The following is a 20247-nucleotide window of genomic DNA, read 5'->3' on the forward strand; positions in this document are numbered from 1 at the left end:
AAAGCTAATAGAGATAAAAGATGGATTCATTTATGTTTTTCCTTACTAGGTTTAAAAGGCTGAGGTCAGTAGCTGTTTAGTTCTGCTAAACCCAAGAAGACAGAAAAGGAGCCTTTGGTCAACAAAATGCATGTTGACACAAACTTAACCTTTCCTTTGAGTTATATTTAAAGTTCAAGGAAAAGATTTTTTTTTCATGACTATTCATATGTGTATTTGTTTTCTTTTACTATAACCAAGAAGTACTACATAATCCATATTTTCCCTAGGGATTAATAAAGTATTCTGATTGCAAAACCTCAGTGGAATTGTAGTTTGTCCTTGATAAAGGACAGGGACGCATGAGTGTTGCTGCACAGCACACAGAGAGCTTTTTCAGTCAGTTTAATTTCAGAAAGTTTCATTTAATCTTAGGCCAGAGGTTTCGCAGGTCGATACCTTCGGCTCTAAGATGAAACCGTCTCCTGCCGTGTGTTTGGCTCCTTTTTCTCTCATTGTTGGACAGCAGGGGCTAAAATGACTCATTTGATGTTGAAGGTTGCTGACCTGGTCTAGACAACACCTTGGTCTTTGTATTGCTGTAACCCACATCCCAAAGAAATGAACAAACACAGCTAATGGCTCAGTCACACTACAGCGAAAATAGGACGGTAAACTCTTTCTGACTTTGGGGGAAATAAATATTTAAAATTCTGGTCGTTGCCCAATGATTGCTTTCAATATTTTTGCTGACAATGACAGATGTCAAGAGTTGCAACTGACAACCTTGTCTGGGCGAATACTCAAACACAAGGCTATTGCTCAAGTTGTGGTGGGAAGCAACCTGTGTCCTGACTGCAGTCACTCTCCAACAGATTGGCCAAGATTTGCAAATAACTGGAGTCTATTTTTGCAATAGGGAATACAATTGACTGGTTCCAAACTGCCTGAGCTATTTTGCATTTAAATTGCCATCCTGAAGCAACTGCATCACTATTTGTAACTCTTTAGAAATGTATAACTGTCTATTTTAAACGTATGAGGTTCTGAACTCTTAACGCAAGTAGTTCATGTGAATTTCTGTGCATGGAGATGGCAACAGGATTTGCTGATTTATTATAGTTAATCAGCATCTTATTGATGTGTTGACGCACAAGTCTTGACAGACCAAAGTTGCTTCGAAGACGACAACTGGCTGCGAGTGCTTGCAAACCTGCTCCCAGTCTTCAAAGCAACCATTTCAAAGGCAACAAGACTGCGAAATGTTTGGACACGATCACAATAAATTTGTTCCTGCTGTGGTCAACAAACTAGTTTAACTGTTAGCATGCTGACATGCTAAGATCTTTTACCTGAGAGAGAACTGTTGGACTTCTGCTTGTGGAGCTTCTCTCTCTCCTTCTTCCCCTTAGGTATGATCTTAAGCTTCATACTGCTGCTGCTCTTAGTGCTGCTCCTCACTGAGTCCTAGAAATAAGAGATTGATGGGTACACAGTGAGGGATATTTTGCTATGTGAAAGTCGTCAGTGAAGGCAGATGGGCTGCTACTGAGCAACAGAAGTGACACTGTGGCACTTTGCTGGTTGTTAGTCTGCGATAATGCCACGGCTTCTCTCTGACACAAACAAACACTGCATCCCATCCCACCTCCTCGGTGCACTGCATGAGCGGGCAGATCCAGTGGATGTCATCCAGCTTGTGAAGCTCAGCGCTGAGGCTGTTCAAAGTCAAGCGAAGCTCCTCTCGCTCTGGAGACTCCGACTGAGACAGAGAGAAGGTGAAGAAGAGTTCAATTATAATCAGAATGGGACATTTGACATTTAACCCTCTGAAAGCTGGTAAAAAGTCAACACCTGTTCTGCGTGTTTTTGACCCCTTCTGATTCACAAATGCATAAACACCTGTTAATGTGTCAACAGTGGTTACTTCCAATTTCTTTGAAAGGAAAAATATTTTGTATATTTTGCTAATATTTTGCTGCACCTGCACCTGTGTAATCATCACATGTTCACTTCATTTCATCTCTCATCAAAACAAGTTTACAGAAGTAAAATCCCTACCTGTGGTTCACCATTCAGTGTTAAAGGAAGCGAAAGTTAAACCCTGTTTATTAACTAAAAAAAATGGCTTTTAGATACTTCAAAAAAGGAAGCAGATTAAACTGCATCCCCAGGAAATTTGTATCTGACACTCTCTAACATGTAGACGTGTTAAAGACAGCATCAAAAGAAGTAGAGGTGGGTTGCAAGGCGGCTTGCAGCAAGACTAAAACAACTTAAATGTGCTTTATCTAAGATTTACCAGAAGGATGAGCAGAAGGCTATCATCTGAGCCATCAGCCAATGCTGTCTGGCACCGCCATGAGCCATTCAGCACGCACTAATGCTGTTCTCGGTTTCTCCCTCTAGCTGTGAACAAAGGATTGTTCAATTTGTCCAACTGTGCATGAAGTGCCACCCACAAGTTGAAATGTCTGGACACACCATACAGTCGAGCTGTTCCCACGACAGCTCCGTGGGACTGAGATCTGGTGACTGCACTGGACATAGACCGAATACCAGCTGACTGTTTCTTGAAATAGTTCTTACCTAGTTTGGAGCTTTGTTTTGGATCATTTTCCTGTTGTGGGAGGAAACTGGCATCGCCACAGGGTATGGCTCGTGTTGAAAAATGGAGCAATATCCTCCCTTGTTTCAACAATAGTTTCTCTTACACAAACCTTCCCCCCCCTCTGCAACCAAACTATTGGATTTCTTCACCATGCTTTAAAGTTATTGTTGAGCTCCTCCAGCACCTATTTGTTCCGAATCTCTGTTCTGTTTTGACCACAACTCCTCAAACTTTAGATTAATGGGTCTGTAAGGCTGGTTTCTAATCTTCCTCCGTCCAGTGTTTGTGTTCTTTCCCCACAGTTTCCTTTTCCATTTATTGGCCAAAGTCAAATTAAGCTTTTTCCTTTCAACTCTGCCTAGAAGGCCATCAGGAAGATGTCTCATCATTACTGCTGACACTGAAACTAGTTATTTACGGGAACTGTTTATTGAAGGTGCCAGAGCATGTTTTCTCCAAAGGGAGTTGTTCCTTCTGGTCTTTGTTGAGCCATGCTCTAGTCTTTATTTCTTATCGGGTGTACACACAGGAAGAGCAATGAAAAAAAAGGTAACTTGTATCAGTGCCGAGCAAAATAAGCCAAATAAATTAACAAGCAGTTAAACTAATGTCAACTTTAAAGCCACATCCACACTGGAAGTGATTTGCAGCGATGTGGTGACCAGAAACTACCGAAACTGAATGAAATGCTGATTACGAACGAAACAACCACCATGATGGGACGTGAGCGGGACCTCAGATAACCAGGTAAGTGCCTGAAGCAACTTCCAGTGAGAGTGAAGGATATATGAAATATGATCTGTTAATAAATATATTGGAAGTCGCGATTACTCGAAAGTGACAAGCAATCTGCTTCAAGGAGCAAACTGCTTCCAGTGTGAACGCAGCCTCCTGACTACCAATGGGAATGAACTATACGCCTGACTGACTCATGACAGGGCAGAAGATTTGCTAGAGGGTTACCTACACAGTGAGATTGATCGTCCAGTAGCGACTAACACTCAGTATACAGTAGTCATATGCAGAGTTCTCATTTTATCTGCTCGTCTGCACAAAGGCTCACTGCGTTAAACTGTGAGATTTCCTTAAAGCTACAGCGAACACAAACTGAACAAACATGTTGAACAGCAGAAGCTGAAATATGAGATGGAATATCTGAATGGCTTCAGAGGAAATGAAGGGCCGAACGCAAACAAGGAGGGAAACAAAGAACGGAGAGACGAGAGGGATGAACGGCTGAGGCGTACCAGTAGTTTTCCATCGAGCAGCATCCTGGTCTCAGCCTGGAGGACTTTACTGCTGTTAACAATTTCCACTGCAGTGCTGCGACTCAGACACTGAGAAAAAAAAATAAATTCAAAAGTGACTGTTTTGAAGACATACGTCGTCCTCGAGGTGACATCACTGATGGAGTTCAGGTTAACAGGCTGCAAATTTAACAGCCTTTAAATTGACATGAAATCTGAGCATTTTTCTGAAAATCTGGTCATTTTGTGCCATCAATAAACTCCCATCTGCTCTCCGCCTCGGTGTCTTACCTCGGGGCTGGACAGTTTGGCCTCTGTGAGCACCAGGGCAGTGGCGTTGACTGCGTGAGCCAACTCCTGCTCCACCAGCTTGTGTGTCTTGGCCGCCTCGCGGATTCTGAGCGGGCACAAAGCAGGAAATGGTGAGAAAAAACCCCCAGAAAAGCACAATTATGGCCGCTGTAGCCTGGTGATACGTACCCGCCTCTGAATTTACTTTCTTTTATTGTCTATTATTGTATTGCCTCTTTCTCAAATATAACCGGAGCATCTTCTACTGTGCGCTTAAATTATTTGTAACACATCTCTCTTGAATTGAAATTCCCTTTACGAACGTTTCTCCACATCTGAGGAAAGTTTACAAATGTAATTAAAATATTTATCATCCTGAAAGTACGGCAGTTTTGAAACATAACCGAAGACATCATCATAAACAGGGCAAACTGAGACAGGACGAAGGAGCTGCAGGGGGACACTACTTGTTTGCAAATGTGAAAAAGATAAATAAAACAGCTCATCAGTGCAACGGAGACAAGCTCAACGCAAGTTTGCAAATAAGCCAGTTAATTGCGGTGGGATGAGGAAATTACCCCTTTATGGTCTCCACACACAGACGGATGCAGCTCAGTTAGACTGAGCTGTTTGCAATGTTTGAATGATATATTTTAAAATAATGTAGAGCGGGCATGGGGAACTCGAGGGCCGGTGTCCTGCAGGTTTTACATCTCACCCGGGTCAACACACCTGAATCAAATGATTAGTTCATTACCAGGCCTCTGGAGAACTTCAAGAGGTAATTTAGCCATTTAAATCAGCTGTTTTGGATCAAGGACACCGGCCCTCGAGGCCTGGAGTTCCCCCACCTTCGATGTAAAGAAGAGAGGAGATGTGTTTTTCAGTTTTAGTGCTAAATTTTTGTATTTTTAACATTTTCTTCTGACCACAAAACAGCATCCAGCTTTTAAAACCACTGTGTGGCGTCAGCACGCACTAATAAACTGTAGGACAGCTGAGACGAGAAGAAAATCTGAAGCGGTGCCTACTTGTTGATCAGCGTGTCGGCCACGATGCCTAGCTGCTGAACCTGGGCGCACTCCTCCTCGGTCAGGTACTCCATGGACTGCTGGGAGTTAAGGCGGGGCCTGCTGGCGCGGTAGCTGTCGATCTTCCTCTTGTCCTCCCACGACTTCAGCGTGCTCTCAAACGCCTGGTTGTAAAGAGATCAATGTTCAGCCAAGCTAGTGCTGCTGAGCCATCTTTGAAAGAGAAGCCCATTTCAAACAAATCCAAGAGCCACCCGATGTCTGCTTTGAAGGAGTTCCCCTGTCAGTCACTGTGCGGTTTGTAGAAATAAATGTCAGGGTGCATTTCATTTCACGTCTAAGACTAATACACAACAGCAAAGACATCTTTTTAATCTCATGAAGGAGCAAAGGAAGAAAAGTGTTTCATTATGAATTTAATTTAAAAACTCGCCAATAATCGTGCCTCGAGCAGGCAACCAGCAGGGAAAAGCTTTACCCGACACATAACTGTCACTATTTCACTGAATAAAGCCGCATTTAGGGAGGATAAAACCAGCGAGCCAACTCTGTGGTGCTTAAGGAGGGGAAACCATGGAAACAAACTGCCCAAATGTGCTTGGCTCAAGAGAGCTCTCAGAGGTTTGAGCAGCATGAAGGGAGAACAAACAGTGGGTATGGATGTGATTTAAGAAATCCCAAAATAGAAAGACTCAACAACACGGGCAGAGCGCTGAGTGTCCAGCTGCAATATTTATGAAAGGAAAAGGGAGTATCTCCAGCCACTGCTGGTTTTAACATGCATGCCGCAGACATGGGTATGCAAAGTGTCAGGTGCAGGTTTTTTATGTGTGCTTCAGCGCTCACCCGGTCTCTCGTGAGCATCTGAGCGCGGTTCTTGTGGATGATCTTGACGATGCCGGGCGGCTGGATCCAGGCCTCTCCGTCCACCTGCACAGGAACCCCCTCCTCCCCCAGGATGGTGATCTTCACCTGGCGGCACTGAGAAGCGGCAGAGCAGAAAACAGCAGCTGTCAGATGCGGGGGTTTGAGTGCTTTTTATCAGCTAACCCCTTAAACTGACCTCCTCTGCCCTCTACTGATGAACACTGAGCAATTCATGTGAAAAAAACAGCAAGTTTAAGGGTTGGGGCTCTTCTTGCACGGTTGGATTTTATACCTCTTGACAGCCCTCAAAGCTCAGAACAAACAACTTCTGATTTTCCAAATCACCAAGGCCTGATAATTTGTACTAACCAAGAAAGCTCACCAGCCACAAAAAGATCCTTGTCATTAGTTGTAATTAAATTAGCAGGATTACCCAGCCAAAATAATTCATGATAACAGCACAGTGGAAATAATACCAGGCCTACTACGTTGAAGTGCCAAGGGCTTTAAATCCCCGTGAAAAACATCTGTTGATCGTTCAATTTTATTTATGTAGTGCCAAATCAAAATGAATCACCTCAAGGTGCTTTAAACTGTAGGGTAAAGATCCTGCAACAATTAAGAGGAAGCACTTAGCGAAAGTGGGAAGGAAAAACTCCCTTTTAACAGGAAGAAACCAGCAGAACCAGGTTCAGGGAGGGGCCATGACCAGAGTGAGTGAAAACAAGCAACAAGCTGGTTTTGGGGACGGTGGGCACCTGGCAGATCCCACGGATGCCTTTGAAAGAGGATGACAACAGCGAGAGGAAAAGGAAAGCTCGCCTTTATGTGCGTACAACCACAGGGGGAGAGTTTGGGCTGTGATCCTCCTCCAGTTATTGAACTATTGGTGCACTGGGACGCTCTTATTTAAAATAAATGCCAGTGTATGAAAATATCTTCGGTGTGTAGCTTATTCAAAGACTGTTTTGATCTGAATATACATTTTAGATTACTCATGTTGCACATTCATGTAAACACTCTGACTCCATATAAATATTATAATTACTCCATGGCCTCCTTTATTATCCTTCATATGTAGATGACTGTGGAGAGTTTTTATTTATATACAGTAAGGAGCTGTTGGTTCAGAGTGGAAATTAAATATTTGCATCTGATATTCGTCTTTTATTGGTGCAGAAAGTGACGGGATTTGATTCCAGTTTGTTTTGAGTTGCTTCCTGTTATTAAAGCTCAACCTCTGATAAGAGCTGATGTGCAGTGTTTGCAGGTCCTGAAATCTTGTGGACTTTCACCTTCTCAGCCAACCTTACCAGTGGTTTAACTTGCTCGGTGTGTCCTTTTGAAGGCCAAACTAAGATGCTGATGTAGGGAAGAGGTTTTAAAAAGGCTCTGTCAGACATGTAGAGGTAAGCGTTATATGTGTCTGTGTTACCTGTGCAATGCGATGGTGCTGCAGGTTTATGACTCTGGACACGGCCATCTGCATGCTGCCGAACACCGCCACCACCTCCAGCTTCTTATCATCAAAAGACGGAGCTCCAAAGTTCTGGAGGTGCACGTGATAAAATCAAACACCGTCAGATTCAAATTTAGATGAATTTGAAATGTAAAGTAAAAATTCTGATTTATTTTCTTGTCTTTTCTTTTTACTGAGAATGCTTCTGAAGGCCCGGTTGGACAACACTCACATTGTCCTCTTTGGTGCCTCCCCAGAAGTTGATACCGCCTGCATAGCTGGGGATGTTGAGGACAGCCAAGCCCTGCAGACTCGGCAGAGACATGGGAACCCCGTCACACTGTGGACAGAGGAGAGGAGATGCTTCAAGACGAGGAAAACTCAGCAGGTTTGCAGAAATCAGCTGACAGACATTTGTTTCCCTAAAGAAAACCGTTGGGTGTGTGTTCATGTACGCCTGCTTTTTACCTCCAGCTGAACTCTCTGCTCTAGGTTCTTGTACGTCTTCTGGACCAGCTCTTTGGTCCCCAGGACTCCGTACCACATCATGTTCTTGGTGCGACTACTGCAGAGGGAAAAGCAAACCAGTCAGGCCTGAGCACAATATGATAAACTGATGTGTTGCTTAACAAAGTGCAACTAAAAAACACCATAAAATCTAAAACTGAAGCAATTTAAGCAGAAATTCTTCTGCTGCTAGCCTTAGGTGGTCATTACTGGGGGAACTTTGTCATCTTGATCGGACGTTTCTTTCTGATATGCACCTTTATTTACTGGCATGACTGAGAATGTCACGGACTAGTAGGTCACATGTAGCGTAATGAACTGGGATTACTGTGGGCATTTACAAAGAGTGCAGTGACAAGATTGGGTGTAAGGTTGAACCCCACAGATTTGATGCGACTGACCCTGATGGATGTGTATTTATGGTGACACACAATTTAGAAAAAAAGCTAGAAAGCTTATTTTTATTGACTTGACATTGAAATAAATTGACTGTTTGAGGATTGTGCTTACACGTCATTTTGCCCCGTTGGCCCTTTATAATTAGGTTTGTGCGTCTGTGTGTTTGTTGGGGTTTTTTACCTGCATTTTTTCGGGTGCTCGTCTCTTTTGTTGTTGAACTCGAGGGAGATTTTGGCGTCCAGGCCGATGCCGAAGTAGTTGTTCATCACACACTTCTCTGAGCACTGTCTGTAATTATGAAGCATGCAGACGGTTTATTAATACCTGATTTTGTGTGAGTGTGTGTGTGTGTGTGTGTACTCATGTGTGCGCTTACACAGAGTCCTCGCTGAAGGTGACAGTGTTGAGGCTCTCTGGCTTCTCCAGGACGATGGGAGAGGTGGGACTCAAACTTCCTTGACCTGGATAGAACAGCGGTAATAGGAGAAGCGTCTTTAGATTGAAACTGGTGGCTTTTTTTAAGGAGTGAGGAACCTCCAAAGCTTTAAAGAGAAATCACTCTGTCCACTGCTTTGACTCTTTAATTTGCTAATGCATGAACTAAGAGCACTTTGGCGTGGCGCGTATCCCTGCTGTGATCAAACTTACGTGGCTCGGCGTCCTTCAGCTCCTCGCTGTTTTCTCTTTTGATGGAGGATGAAGACGACATCCTTTGGACCTGTGTGTGCCGGTTCTGCTCGTCAACCACTGACATGATGATAGACAACCGGTGAACTGCACGCAGCATGCTTGTATTTTACAAAATAAGCCAGCCCTGATGTTGTGCGCTAAATGACGAGAGAAGAACAGCGGCCTACCTTTCTCGGCCTGCTCGATGATCTGCCTGAGCGCCTTCTTCAGACTGTTCGCCCTGAGCATCAGCTGCTCTTTGGACCGGTACGTTTTGTCCTCCGATCCCGGCTCACTGCCACTTTCATCGTGGCTCGAGCCACCGCTCTCCTGGCTCGGCACCGTACCCGCCGGCACCACCTGGATGAAAGTACAAGTAAAAACCTATAAAACCTGTGAAATAGGCCCTGGGATGCTGCTGTTTGATGGCTTCTTTTGTGGGATTCCTGATATTATCCGACTTCTCCCATCAATCTGTTACATATTACGAGCAGCGGGAGCCCAGCATCACAATATCACCAAAGCAGCAGTGTTCAACCTGAAAACGTCTTCTCATTCATAATTTTTTACGATCCCTGCTTCGCAGCCCTCTACAGCGGCGCAACATCAGCGAGAGGCAGCAGTTATCATCCTTTAACGACAGAACTGCGGCTACACGCAGAACTTTGAATCAAAGGTAAAAATTCAATGCACTTCCCCTTTTACTGAGCAGAAAGTTTAAATCATGCTGACATTTTGAGGGCTGGGCTGTTTCTTCTAAAGCAATGACATCAATCTCTGGATAAAAGGCTCCACAGGGTGCAGAGGCACAGAAAGCTGGATGATGTTTTGCTCTTGAGCTCCCATGAGGAAACTTAAAATGTGTGCAAAGCCACCTTTTTCTTTTATACTTGACCTCATGTTTCAGACAGTCCTTAGTTTATCATTGCAATCCTTATTTTCTGTTTAGTTTGAATTCCTAGATACTGTATGTGTTTATTATTTGCAGTACAAATACTGCTTTGTTTGTTTTAGTAATTCGTCTACTGCGCAATCGTCAGTTCAAGACGACTGACTGGGAAGGGAGAGGCTATAATTAGGGGGAGACGACATTATCATGCATAATTATGAAGCAATCAATCATAAATATTAGGCTGTTTTTCAGTCTAAGCACTTTCATGAAGCAATAAAAATTAAAAGTATGGTTCACTTTTGAGATGAAGGCAGCTGTAATAAAAATGTTATTTATTGTAGAAAAAAAACTTCTGTTCAAGGTTACAAATAATCTTCTTGTGGCCTCTAGTAGTGGACTCATCTCTGTGTTTGTTCCACGAGATCTGAGTGCTACATTGGATACTGCTGACCACAATATTTAAATACATACATCAGAACATGCTGTAGGTATTACAGATACTGCACTTCAGTGGTTTGTATCATATCTATCTAACACACTCCAATGTGTTCATGGAGAGTCCTCTTCACACGCTGAGGTTAATTATGGAGTTCCACAGGGTTCAGTGCTAGGACCAATTCTGTTTACATTATACATTACAGATTATACATGCTTCTCTTAGGCAGCATCATCAGAAGGCCTAGCACTGCAGATGACACCCAACTTTATCTGTCCATGAAGCCAGATGACACACACCAATTAGTTAAACTACAGGAATGTTTCCACTCACTACTACTGAACTTTTAACATTATACAGATTCAAATGATGGTTGTTCAAGGACAGAAGGGAGCAGAGACATTTAAAAAAAGAAGCATTTATAAAGCGTAAGGATAGAAGTAAGAATAAAATCAAAGTAGTGAAGGAACAGCGGTGGATGGGAGGTTACATAAGTGAGTCAAAACCTACAGGAACCCACATGCACGTTATTAAACTAAGTACTCTGTGGGAACTGTAAACATGATCTGGGTTCAGTATAACTGGTTGTGTTATGTCATTGTCAGTGTGGAAATGTTGGTGTGTTGTCACACTTGTTATCATTACCTGGGCTTCAGCTTCCTCACTTAAGGCCTTGACGAGGGAATCAAGCTTCTCGTTGAGCAGCGCACACTGAGAGAGGAACAGAGAGGGAGATTTCCATTATCCGCATTGCTTTCTTTCTCACTTCAAAATTACACGAGTGCGGTGTAAATTTGGACATGCAGTACGCATCACTCTGAAATCGTCACTCTGTGAGGCTGCAGCAACACCTCAAACCAGCGTGAAAGCAATACTCGCTCTGATTTGGTGCTCGTGGGACTTTTATTTGGAGACTTGCGAGGCATCAACGCTGCTTCGCAGTATTTGGAAAAAGGCGGGTAAGTCAGAGGGTGGAAGCTTAAAAGATTTTTCTTAGTTTTTTAGAATCTTTTACGTCTCGAAGTGATTTTCTATGCAGAGACTCGAGCGGAAATGTTGTATTCAGGGGTTGTAGTCACGTGATCGTCATCTATGTGGTGTTAACTTGTCCACCATCAGGACAACAGACTGGATGCAAAAGAAAACTGCGTGCAACCAGCATTTGGTGAGTTGTGGTGAGCGTTTGCAGCAAACTACGACCAAAGCAGCTTTTTGGTGCAGCACCCTGTTTGCACCTGATTTCACCTAGCAACTGTGAACAACCTCTAGCAACCGTTTGCTAACTGGGAATGCATCAGACGGTCACTGACCGCTCTCTAAGCCTTTATATCTGAAGTGAGTAATACACCTGCTAGACATTAAACATGATTAAGGTAAGGACTCATTTACGGACTAGGATCTTGCCCAAGGATGCTTTGGCACGCTGCAGGAGGAGCTGGGGATCGACCCCTGAATTGGTAGAAAACTCACTCTACCACCTGAGTCGCCCTAAAATGATGTGAAAACTGGGGGTAAAATAACAAAAAAAACAGCAAGTGCATCCAACCCTGTTAGACTTTTGAGTGCGTAACACTAGATCAGACACAGCAAGACCTGAAATTTCTGAATTTAGATGTTATCCCGTCGTTGTATCCTATTAAGTCCCAAATAAACGAGAAGCAGCATGAAAATGATCAAAGCATGAGTGGGTTAGTGTTTTGTGCAGACAGCGAGGAGTGACTTTGACTCAGTTTTTAATCTTGCATTCAGACTTCCAGCTTCAGTGTCTCCATTTATTCTAATGAAGAGTCAAATAATTCAGCAAGAAGAAAACATGAACCGCCAAAGGCGCAGAACACTAAAGCAGGGAGTGATAACACTGAACCTTCAACTATATTTCACACTCTCAATTATACACACGCACACCTACACTTGCCCACTAGTTACTGTTATACAAGCTCTTACATAACCCACACGGCCGCACACAAAACCCATTTACCTTCTTTGCCATGGCATCTGCCTCCTCCTTGTTCTCCGTGGCTCTCTCGTACGCCTTCCCCACCTCCGCCACAAAATCATTCACCGTCCCACACAGAAATCTGAAAGGGGGGGGGGGACGTGAAGGTGAAGGTTAACGTGATTAACACAGAGAGTGAAACTAATTATACGGCTAACAGGTTTCAGATTGTGTGAGTCACTGTGCAGTTACTGAAGATTACACACACACACACACACTCTTGTTTTAGTGCCACCTACCTGCCTGTCAGCTACGTCGCCTCCACACAGTCACTATTTACTCACAGCTGTTACATTGCCGCTGCATGACTCAGCAGGGAGGCCTCTCCAAATTCTCACAGTCCTCGTCGTGCTTTTTAGCAAATATTGGATGCTGAAAAATGATCGCCTCTCGCCTTCTACAGAAACACGCAGTTTATGTCCTCCAGTGCTGCCCAGACTATTTATTTTACTTCTATATTAGATGTGTGGAAATTACACGTCTCATCGCACCTTTTTAATGAATTTAAGCGTCATCTTTGAAAGGTAAAGCTTGTAGTGCTGATGAATATCTATTCAGCTTCACCGGTGCTACAATCAATCACGTGCAATGGCTCAGCAGCTGCAGGTGACGCGCTAATAACGGTAAAGATGTCACTAAAGGATAGAAGATACAACTTTATCTGGAAGCTCTTTTTAAGGTGTAACTGCTTTTAAGCAGAACGCCCAGAGGCTCTTACAAGATGTTTGCCAGGTGGACAGACTGGTTTCTACTGTTCAGATTAGTCAGATACAGTTACTCCATAGATTATGCTTTTGTAAACTTTCTTCTCATAGTACTTTTATAGTGTAGCGGTTCACTTAATACACATATCATAGTACTTTTAGTCCCCCTAACATATATCTCTATGTATATCATATGTTTCTATAAAACAGCCACTATCTGATGTGTGATTAAAAAAAGGTCCAAAAACTTCATTATGTTTAAATTTAGTAAATTTCTTGAAAGGGAAGTTCCTGTTTCTTCCTGTTAAAAGGGAGTTTTTCCTTCCCACTGTTGCCAAGTGCTTGTTCAAAGAGGATGGTTTGATTTAGAGCTGGACGATATGAGATTTTTTCATATCACGATATGTTTTTTTCATTTCAGGCGATAACGATATCTATCACGATATAAGCCAAATAACTATATTTGTAAGATTTAAATGTGCCGTTGCTCACAAGTAAAATGTGAAATAATCAGCAGCTTGTTTTTATTTAAATATTTATTTCCCATAATAAGTTCAACAGGGTAGATGTACTTAAGGAACATGAGACTTTTTCAGATAAATAAAGGCAAATATTGCAAACTACACAAAAGGCAGCCGCTAAAGCGTTTAAGTTTCAAAATAGAACAAACGAAACAGACTAAATTGTCAATTCCACTTAGAAACAAAATATTAATTCTAAAAATAAATCTTAGTTTGTTTTACAGAAGAACAGACAAAACTGACTAACTTTTGTCAATATCAAATAAACTGAGAACTAAAAGGAAATTCTCAATCTCTCCTTGTTGTATAGCTGAGCTTTTCAAACAGTTTTAACAGTTACTTTAGTCTGACAAAAGCCGAATGACGAATTAGCGCTTCCAGTCTGAGACTGAGGCTACGTCCACACGTACACGGGTATTTTTGAAAACTGAGATTTTCCGTTTTCGTTTTAAAAAATAATCCCGTCCACACATAAAGGCAGAAATGAAGGAAAACGCTGCTATGAACATGCCAAAGCAGCAGGTGGCGCTAGATTCCTAACCGTGCAGAAATGTTGGCCAATCAGAAGTCTAGAAGCCCCGGTGGGAAAAAGTAAACAAAGCTGCGGCATAGAAGCAGAACCGAGTCGTATGTGTGGACGGACAGTAACTGTGTGTATATGTAAGCATTTAAACACTGCAGAGAGTAGAATTAACAGTAACAGTATTGTAGAAATTCATTTCACCGAAACAATAACGTGGCGCACAGTGTGACGCATGCACCAGTTTATTGTATTTCCAGACTTGCTTTCGGCACAATTTACAGTGCACGCTACTCTGTTTTTTGTCAGACTTGAAATAGCCGAAATACCTTCACACAACGGAACTTCTATGGCTCTTCCGTTCGACAATCTCTCCGGCATTGGAACCATCATCTGTTTTCTCTTCGGTCACGCTCGGTTGATTTTTCTAGTCGGCACACTCATTTCCTCCATTACCCGCTGGCTGCTTCGCAAACAAACACACGTGCAGCTTGGCACTTGTGCTGTACGTAACAAGTCACGCGACGTGACGCTGCGGCTGTGATTGGTTCGGCTCTGCGCTACTTAGTTTGGATTGGCTGACCTTTTTTTTTTTATTTTTTATTATTTTAAGAGGACAAGAGCGGCGAGGTCTATCGAGATAGCTTAATTTCTCTATCGAGTAAAAGTTATATCGCGATACATATCGTTATCGTTCTATCGCCCAGCTCTAGTTTGATTGTTAGGATTTTCTCTGCATACTGTAGGGTCTCTACCTAACGATATCAAACACTATGAGACCACTGCTGGTGTGATTTGGTGCTATATAAATAACTGAACTGAATCTTCCCTGCACACCTTGGACGTCCAAAAGCAAAAATCAACTTCTGTTTCAAACTGATCCAAATTTGTGTGGAGGATGATCACTTGCTGTCACCTCGGAGCAAGAAGGTCCTTGGTTTGAATCCACCACCTAGCACCTTGAGGAGTTTGCATGTTCTCCCCGTGGCTGTATCAGTTCTGTCCGGGTATTCTGAGCTCCTCCCACAGCCCACAGGGTTAACTGGCAAATCTAAACTGGACGTTTGCGTAACGGATGGCTGTCTGTCTCTCTGTGTTAGCTCTATGATCGACTGAGGACCTGTCCAGGGCGTACCCCGACTGTCACAGGGATAGGCTCCAGAGTCCCTGCGACCCTGAATTGGATAAGTGAAAGAAACTGACAGAACTGGGGTCTCTAGATATGAGATATTAGTTTAAAAGAGCCCAAAATGTTGCATTTCAGGCCCAACCTGCTGGATTCGCAATTTAAATGCGTTGCAGCCAGCATCACTGAGGCACAGCTAACATATATTCCGGTAACAGACTTCAAGGGAGAGATTTAAAAATCAAATCCACAATGAAAGAAGTCCAGAGGTGCATCAGGGGATGATCCTGAAGGAGAGACTAGCTTAACTGTAAACCAGGTGAGGTTTTAGATTTTTGTGTGCCAAATCCCAGAACTCTCTCGAACTTTCTCGTAAATCTAGCACACTTATTTGTCTCTACTGTCCCTGGCATGTTAGTGGGAGATCATTGTTAATGTTTAGAGGGCTCCATTAGAGTGTGACGGCAGGCTTACATTACTTACTCCTCTAATGGCTTCGCTGGCAGAGTGACATCCCATTTCTTCCATTAAGTCCCGGCCCTGTGCAGGAGCTCCACCAGACTCGTCTATGAGTTTTCACTGATAGTAAACTCAGGGTGAGAACAGCACCCAGCTGAACTCCATAAATATTATTTTAATGTCATTTCGTGCTTGAATTCTGTTCACACATCAAATCCTGTTAAAATTCTGTTTGCTGCTTTAAAGTTTTTTAAAAAGAAGTTATTATTGTTATATTTCATGGAAAATCTGCTGTGAACGTGTCCTGAAAGTCCCCGGGGTGTTGTAAATGTGCTGCAGGTCTGAACTAAAATAAGCATTGTTTTAAAACGAGTCCTGCTGCACCGTTCCCCAAAGGGAGACGACTAATGCACTAATGCACTTAGGATGACCCCTAAACACTGATTCATCTGTCTCGTTCACTCAGACACGCTCGCACTCTCAAGTGTATGTGTGACCTCAAGATGAGAGCAAAGCATATACACACATTTAAAAAATACCAAGACAATCACTCGACATCCCCGTCTCATCGTCAGCCCCTCTCCCAGGCTTCATTCACCCATCATTATTATCCTTTACCCTCCCATCTACTACTTTCCTCCCCTCTTGTCTCATTTCTGAGTTTGGAAGCATTCGTGGCACGTACTTGGCAGAGGAAATGACATCACTGTGTTTGTCCGAGTCCAGGATCTTGGCGAGGTGGGAGGCCACGGAGTCTGCATACTGAGTGATGTGAACCTGAGAAGAAGAGAGGAAGGTTTCAAGTTAACAGAGAAACCAAAGAAACTTGATCTGTAGTTTAATCAAACGCTCTGGTTAATGAAGTGCCACAAGATATTTTTCTCTTTCATCTGGAAATATTAATTTACTGGTATTGGCACTAATTATGTGAGTTTAAAGGACCTAAGATGACATTTATTGTTTTTCTTTTTAATAGAGGCTGTAACCACTGACTACTAGCACAAGCCTACTCAGATCTTTTATTTTAAGATCTTTTTTTGAGAACTGAAGCAGCAAAATCATCCACTTTTGGGCAATATGGAACCCAAACTCAGTCCCCTAAAGATGATTAACATTATTATCTTAGATAGAATTAATTATCAGATTTAATGTAGCTAAGATTAAATTAATTTCAGTTTTATTTTGGCCAAAGATTTTGCAACTAGCAACAGGTCAGGAACATTATTTGGTGAGTTTCTCAGAGATGAGGTATGGGCAGAGGTTCACCACTTTGCAAAATAACTACATCTACAAACTGTGGAGCAATTGCAAAATAATCTAATTTGTGAAAGCTTTGACTGTCTCATCCACATTTCCTAACACCGTCAATCTCTGTGCGCAAACGGCAAGCCTGAATATGTTTTTTCAAATGGTACATTTTCTTAAATGCATGATTAGTACGGTATCTCTTGTCACAAGTGCCACATAAACCTGTGCGACTTCTTTTCACAGGTCATGTTTGACGTGACAAGGCATGAATTACCCGCTCGTATTACTCATCCATTCACAGGAAATTCAACTAAATTCATCTGCGTTTAAGAAAACGTCAGTCCAGGTTTGCAGTTTGTGCAACAAATCCTTCTGCAGAGCGGGCATGTACACTCCTGTGAAGAGGTGCACCTGATGATTCAAGAGCCCGCAGAGCTACCTTTAGCCTCAATGATGTGAAGTAAACGTTTACTGCTATGGAGGAATTGCACCTCACTCTTCTTTACGACCGTGTTTCAGTTCATTCATTTGTTTATGCACAGCTCTAATGTTTCATCAACTTGAGCTCTGGACTTTGACTGGACCTTCGCGACTTAACTGAGGCCTGGAGAGCAGTAACGTTGAACTCATTTTACATCGTGGGCCACATACAGCCCACTTTGAGCTTGGGCTCAACCCTAATAAGCTGTAAAGTTAAAAAATTTATTCCCTCCTTTGTGTTTTCAAAAGCTGTCCCAGTAGGCCAGACTGGAGTCTTTGGTGGGCCAAAGTCTTAGATGAAGCTTTTGTGGGGTTTTCGCCGTTTCTCTGAGCATTGCACTCTGAGCAGGTAATCAAGAGCTACTGATGAGCAGCTCTCACCCTACTTACCCTCTGAATTCCTATAGAAGAGGTAAGGGTGGAGTTAGTCAATCCCCATTTATCACTCAAAAAACTCCAGTTTCTTTGGAATTTTACTGCAATGGCAAAATCATTTAGTAAAGAGGATTAATTTATGTGAGTGAAGATGATTTTAGCACGTTAACCACCATCTACTGCATATCTGGCATTTGAGAGGCAGCGCTCAGCTTGAATTGAAAACACAGAGCTGCCCTTTGTCGATATCACCGCCGCTCCCCGTGGTTTGAGTCTGATTGCTTTGGTTGCAGCTGCCAGGCTCAATTGATTCTCAGCGGATGTTTTCCAAAATAATTTCAGAGAGCTTGGAAGCTCAGCCATTTACGGTCACCATCTGTCAAGAGACAGACAGCCTCTTTTTTAAAAACAAAAACAAAAAAAAAGGAGCCGTGCGGGGTGATTTACCTGTAGAGGAGAATCGAGGCAGTCCTCTTCCTTCACTATCGGCGTCTGTTTATTGGTGGTGGGCACCTCGTATGTCATCACGCTCCATCTAAGGAACACAGAGTGATAAAAAAAAAAAAGAAAACCGTTATCAGATAATCACACAGAGATAAGACGCAACAGCCTCCTTATCCTGTTCAAACAGCAGGTCAATGAAGAAATGACCTGCAGTTCAAGGTGAGTTCAAAGAGAAGTTTGACCTCTGCTGCCTATAAAAAAGTTTACGTTATCATTTAATTTCACCCCAAAAGACGTCACAACTCGCAGCGTGTGGTAAAGCCTACACTGTCCTTTTACTCCAGAATAGTTTGTTTACTTGAATGAAAACCAAAAGACAAAATTGGAAGAAGCAGCCATCTGCCGTGACCGGTTGGGGTAGATGATTAACAGTTAAAGAAAACATACCCCAAACTCATGGGTGAAGCATGTAAGGCATTTTATCTCCCGTTTGCATCATCGCCCGCATGAAGAACCAGGAAGAAGGCCAACCTGAACAGTTACATTTACAGCCAGGTATGTAGAGTATGCTCCATCACTAAGATAAGCTTCAGGTTATTTTAAGTGACAATAAAGGGAGTGTCCAAATGCTGGCACCACGCACTGTGATTGGTTCTTTATAGTCCCAACGCCATTGGAAAACAGCGTAGATAGGATAGGGTCAATAGAGTCAACTCACGACATTCCTGGAGCCTGACAGTTTTTAACAGCAGGTCATAGGTGTGTGTCAGATTTTCAAAATAAAAGCCTTTGTTTTTCTCAATTGAATACATGTGCGCTTTAAAAATCTGAATTTTTTTTAAACATAAAAGCCTCATTTAATTCCAGGAAGTTATTGAGTTCACAAAAACGGTGTCTAATTTTCAAAATAAAAGACTGAGTATTCAATGAAAGCTACAAAGAGGCTTTGATGGTGGCTCTATAATGTAAAAAAATGAAGATACATAAAATATAAATAAATAAATCTGCCAAATCAAACATGAGGGTTACTCGCACTGTGACTTATAAAAGCCTTCTATTTAGCTTTGTTTTAACTTTTTACAACAAGTATGAAACTGCTCTCTCCCTTCAGCGTTTGAAGCCAACCTGTTTACCTCCAGCTCTTTAGCATCAACCTACAGACTGAGTCCGGCAGTAGCAGCAACCCCCCACGATTTCTCCAGAATCACACATCAAACATAAGGTCCAGGGCCCAGAATCGGTCCCCAAAAGGACTCCCATCTGGCCCACTGGACGAGTTTGGAAAATGTGGAGGAGTGAATAACTTTGAGTTTTATCTGTATTTTCATAACTTCTACAGATAAGAACCTCCCCCATGGTTATTAATACTAAACCAATGTAATTAAGTAACTGTTTTTTTTATTATCTACTGTAAAAATTTCTGATGGGTACAGTGGTTTAATTAGATAAATAGAAATCGAATGGTTTCTGTGAGTTAATAAAAAACCTTGTTATTTATAATTACTGTCCAATGACATGCTACAGATCTTTCTGTCCTTTTACACATTTATTTCTTACAACTTAAGCCGAAAGAGCCTTGTTGACAGACTTCTTTCATTTACTACAGCAGCATTTCTTTCTCATGTAAACAACCAAGACGTAGTGTTGGGCACAGCCATTAAAAGTTTTAGGTCTTACTGGTTCGGCCCACTTAAGATCAAAGTAGTTTGTATGTGGCCCACAATGTGAAATGAGTTTAACTTTCCTGGTCTAGTTCGTTTACTTTAGTAAAGTTTAATATATTTGCTCTTTATTAAAGTTTATCCATGTCGTGGCCCTTACTCCTTCTATTACAAATATTTTACTTTGTTCAAATCATTCATTATAACTCTTTACTTCCTTATTATTTTGCAGATTTTAAAATCCAAATCCAATTTTTCCTGAGCTTAAACGCCACACTCTGTGCTTGATATTCCAGTTTTCCGATCACGTATTCAGTTTTTTGGT

The 20247-nt window shown here is 42.3% G+C and overlaps 1 protein-coding gene across 2 annotated transcripts in view; it reads right to left on the reverse strand.

The window, feature by feature from the left end:
* The window catches only part of LOC309697582 (diacylglycerol kinase delta), a 94045-nt gene that overhangs the window by 4633 nt on the left and 69165 nt on the right, over positions 1 to 20247 (reverse strand). For both annotated transcript variants that reach the window (XM_082519602.1, XM_082519603.1), the window contains 17 exons: positions 18265 to 18352; positions 16400 to 16491; positions 12367 to 12466; positions 11034 to 11099; positions 9249 to 9420; positions 9040 to 9138; positions 8768 to 8852; positions 8572 to 8679; positions 7954 to 8050; positions 7718 to 7825; positions 7462 to 7575; positions 6006 to 6140; positions 5160 to 5323; positions 4129 to 4234; positions 3838 to 3927; positions 1628 to 1741; positions 1332 to 1446 (listed from right to left, as the gene is read on the reverse strand). In XM_082519602.1, the coding sequence (XP_082375728.1) occupies positions 1332 to 1446; positions 1628 to 1741; positions 3838 to 3927; positions 4129 to 4234; positions 5160 to 5323; positions 6006 to 6140; positions 7462 to 7575; positions 7718 to 7825; positions 7954 to 8050; positions 8572 to 8679; positions 8768 to 8852; positions 9040 to 9138; positions 9249 to 9420; positions 11034 to 11099; positions 12367 to 12466; positions 16400 to 16491; positions 18265 to 18352 (1853 nt within the window). The remainder of the gene's footprint in view (positions 1 to 1331; positions 1447 to 1627; positions 1742 to 3837; positions 3928 to 4128; positions 4235 to 5159; positions 5324 to 6005; positions 6141 to 7461; positions 7576 to 7717; positions 7826 to 7953; positions 8051 to 8571; positions 8680 to 8767; positions 8853 to 9039; positions 9139 to 9248; positions 9421 to 11033; positions 11100 to 12366; positions 12467 to 16399; positions 16492 to 18264; positions 18353 to 20247) is intronic.

The sequence above is a fragment of the Aulonocara stuartgranti genome, assembly GCF_965226115.1.
Source record: "Aulonocara stuartgranti genome assembly, chromosome: 3".
Taxonomy (NCBI): domain Eukaryota; kingdom Metazoa; phylum Chordata; class Actinopteri; order Cichliformes; family Cichlidae; genus Aulonocara; species Aulonocara stuartgranti.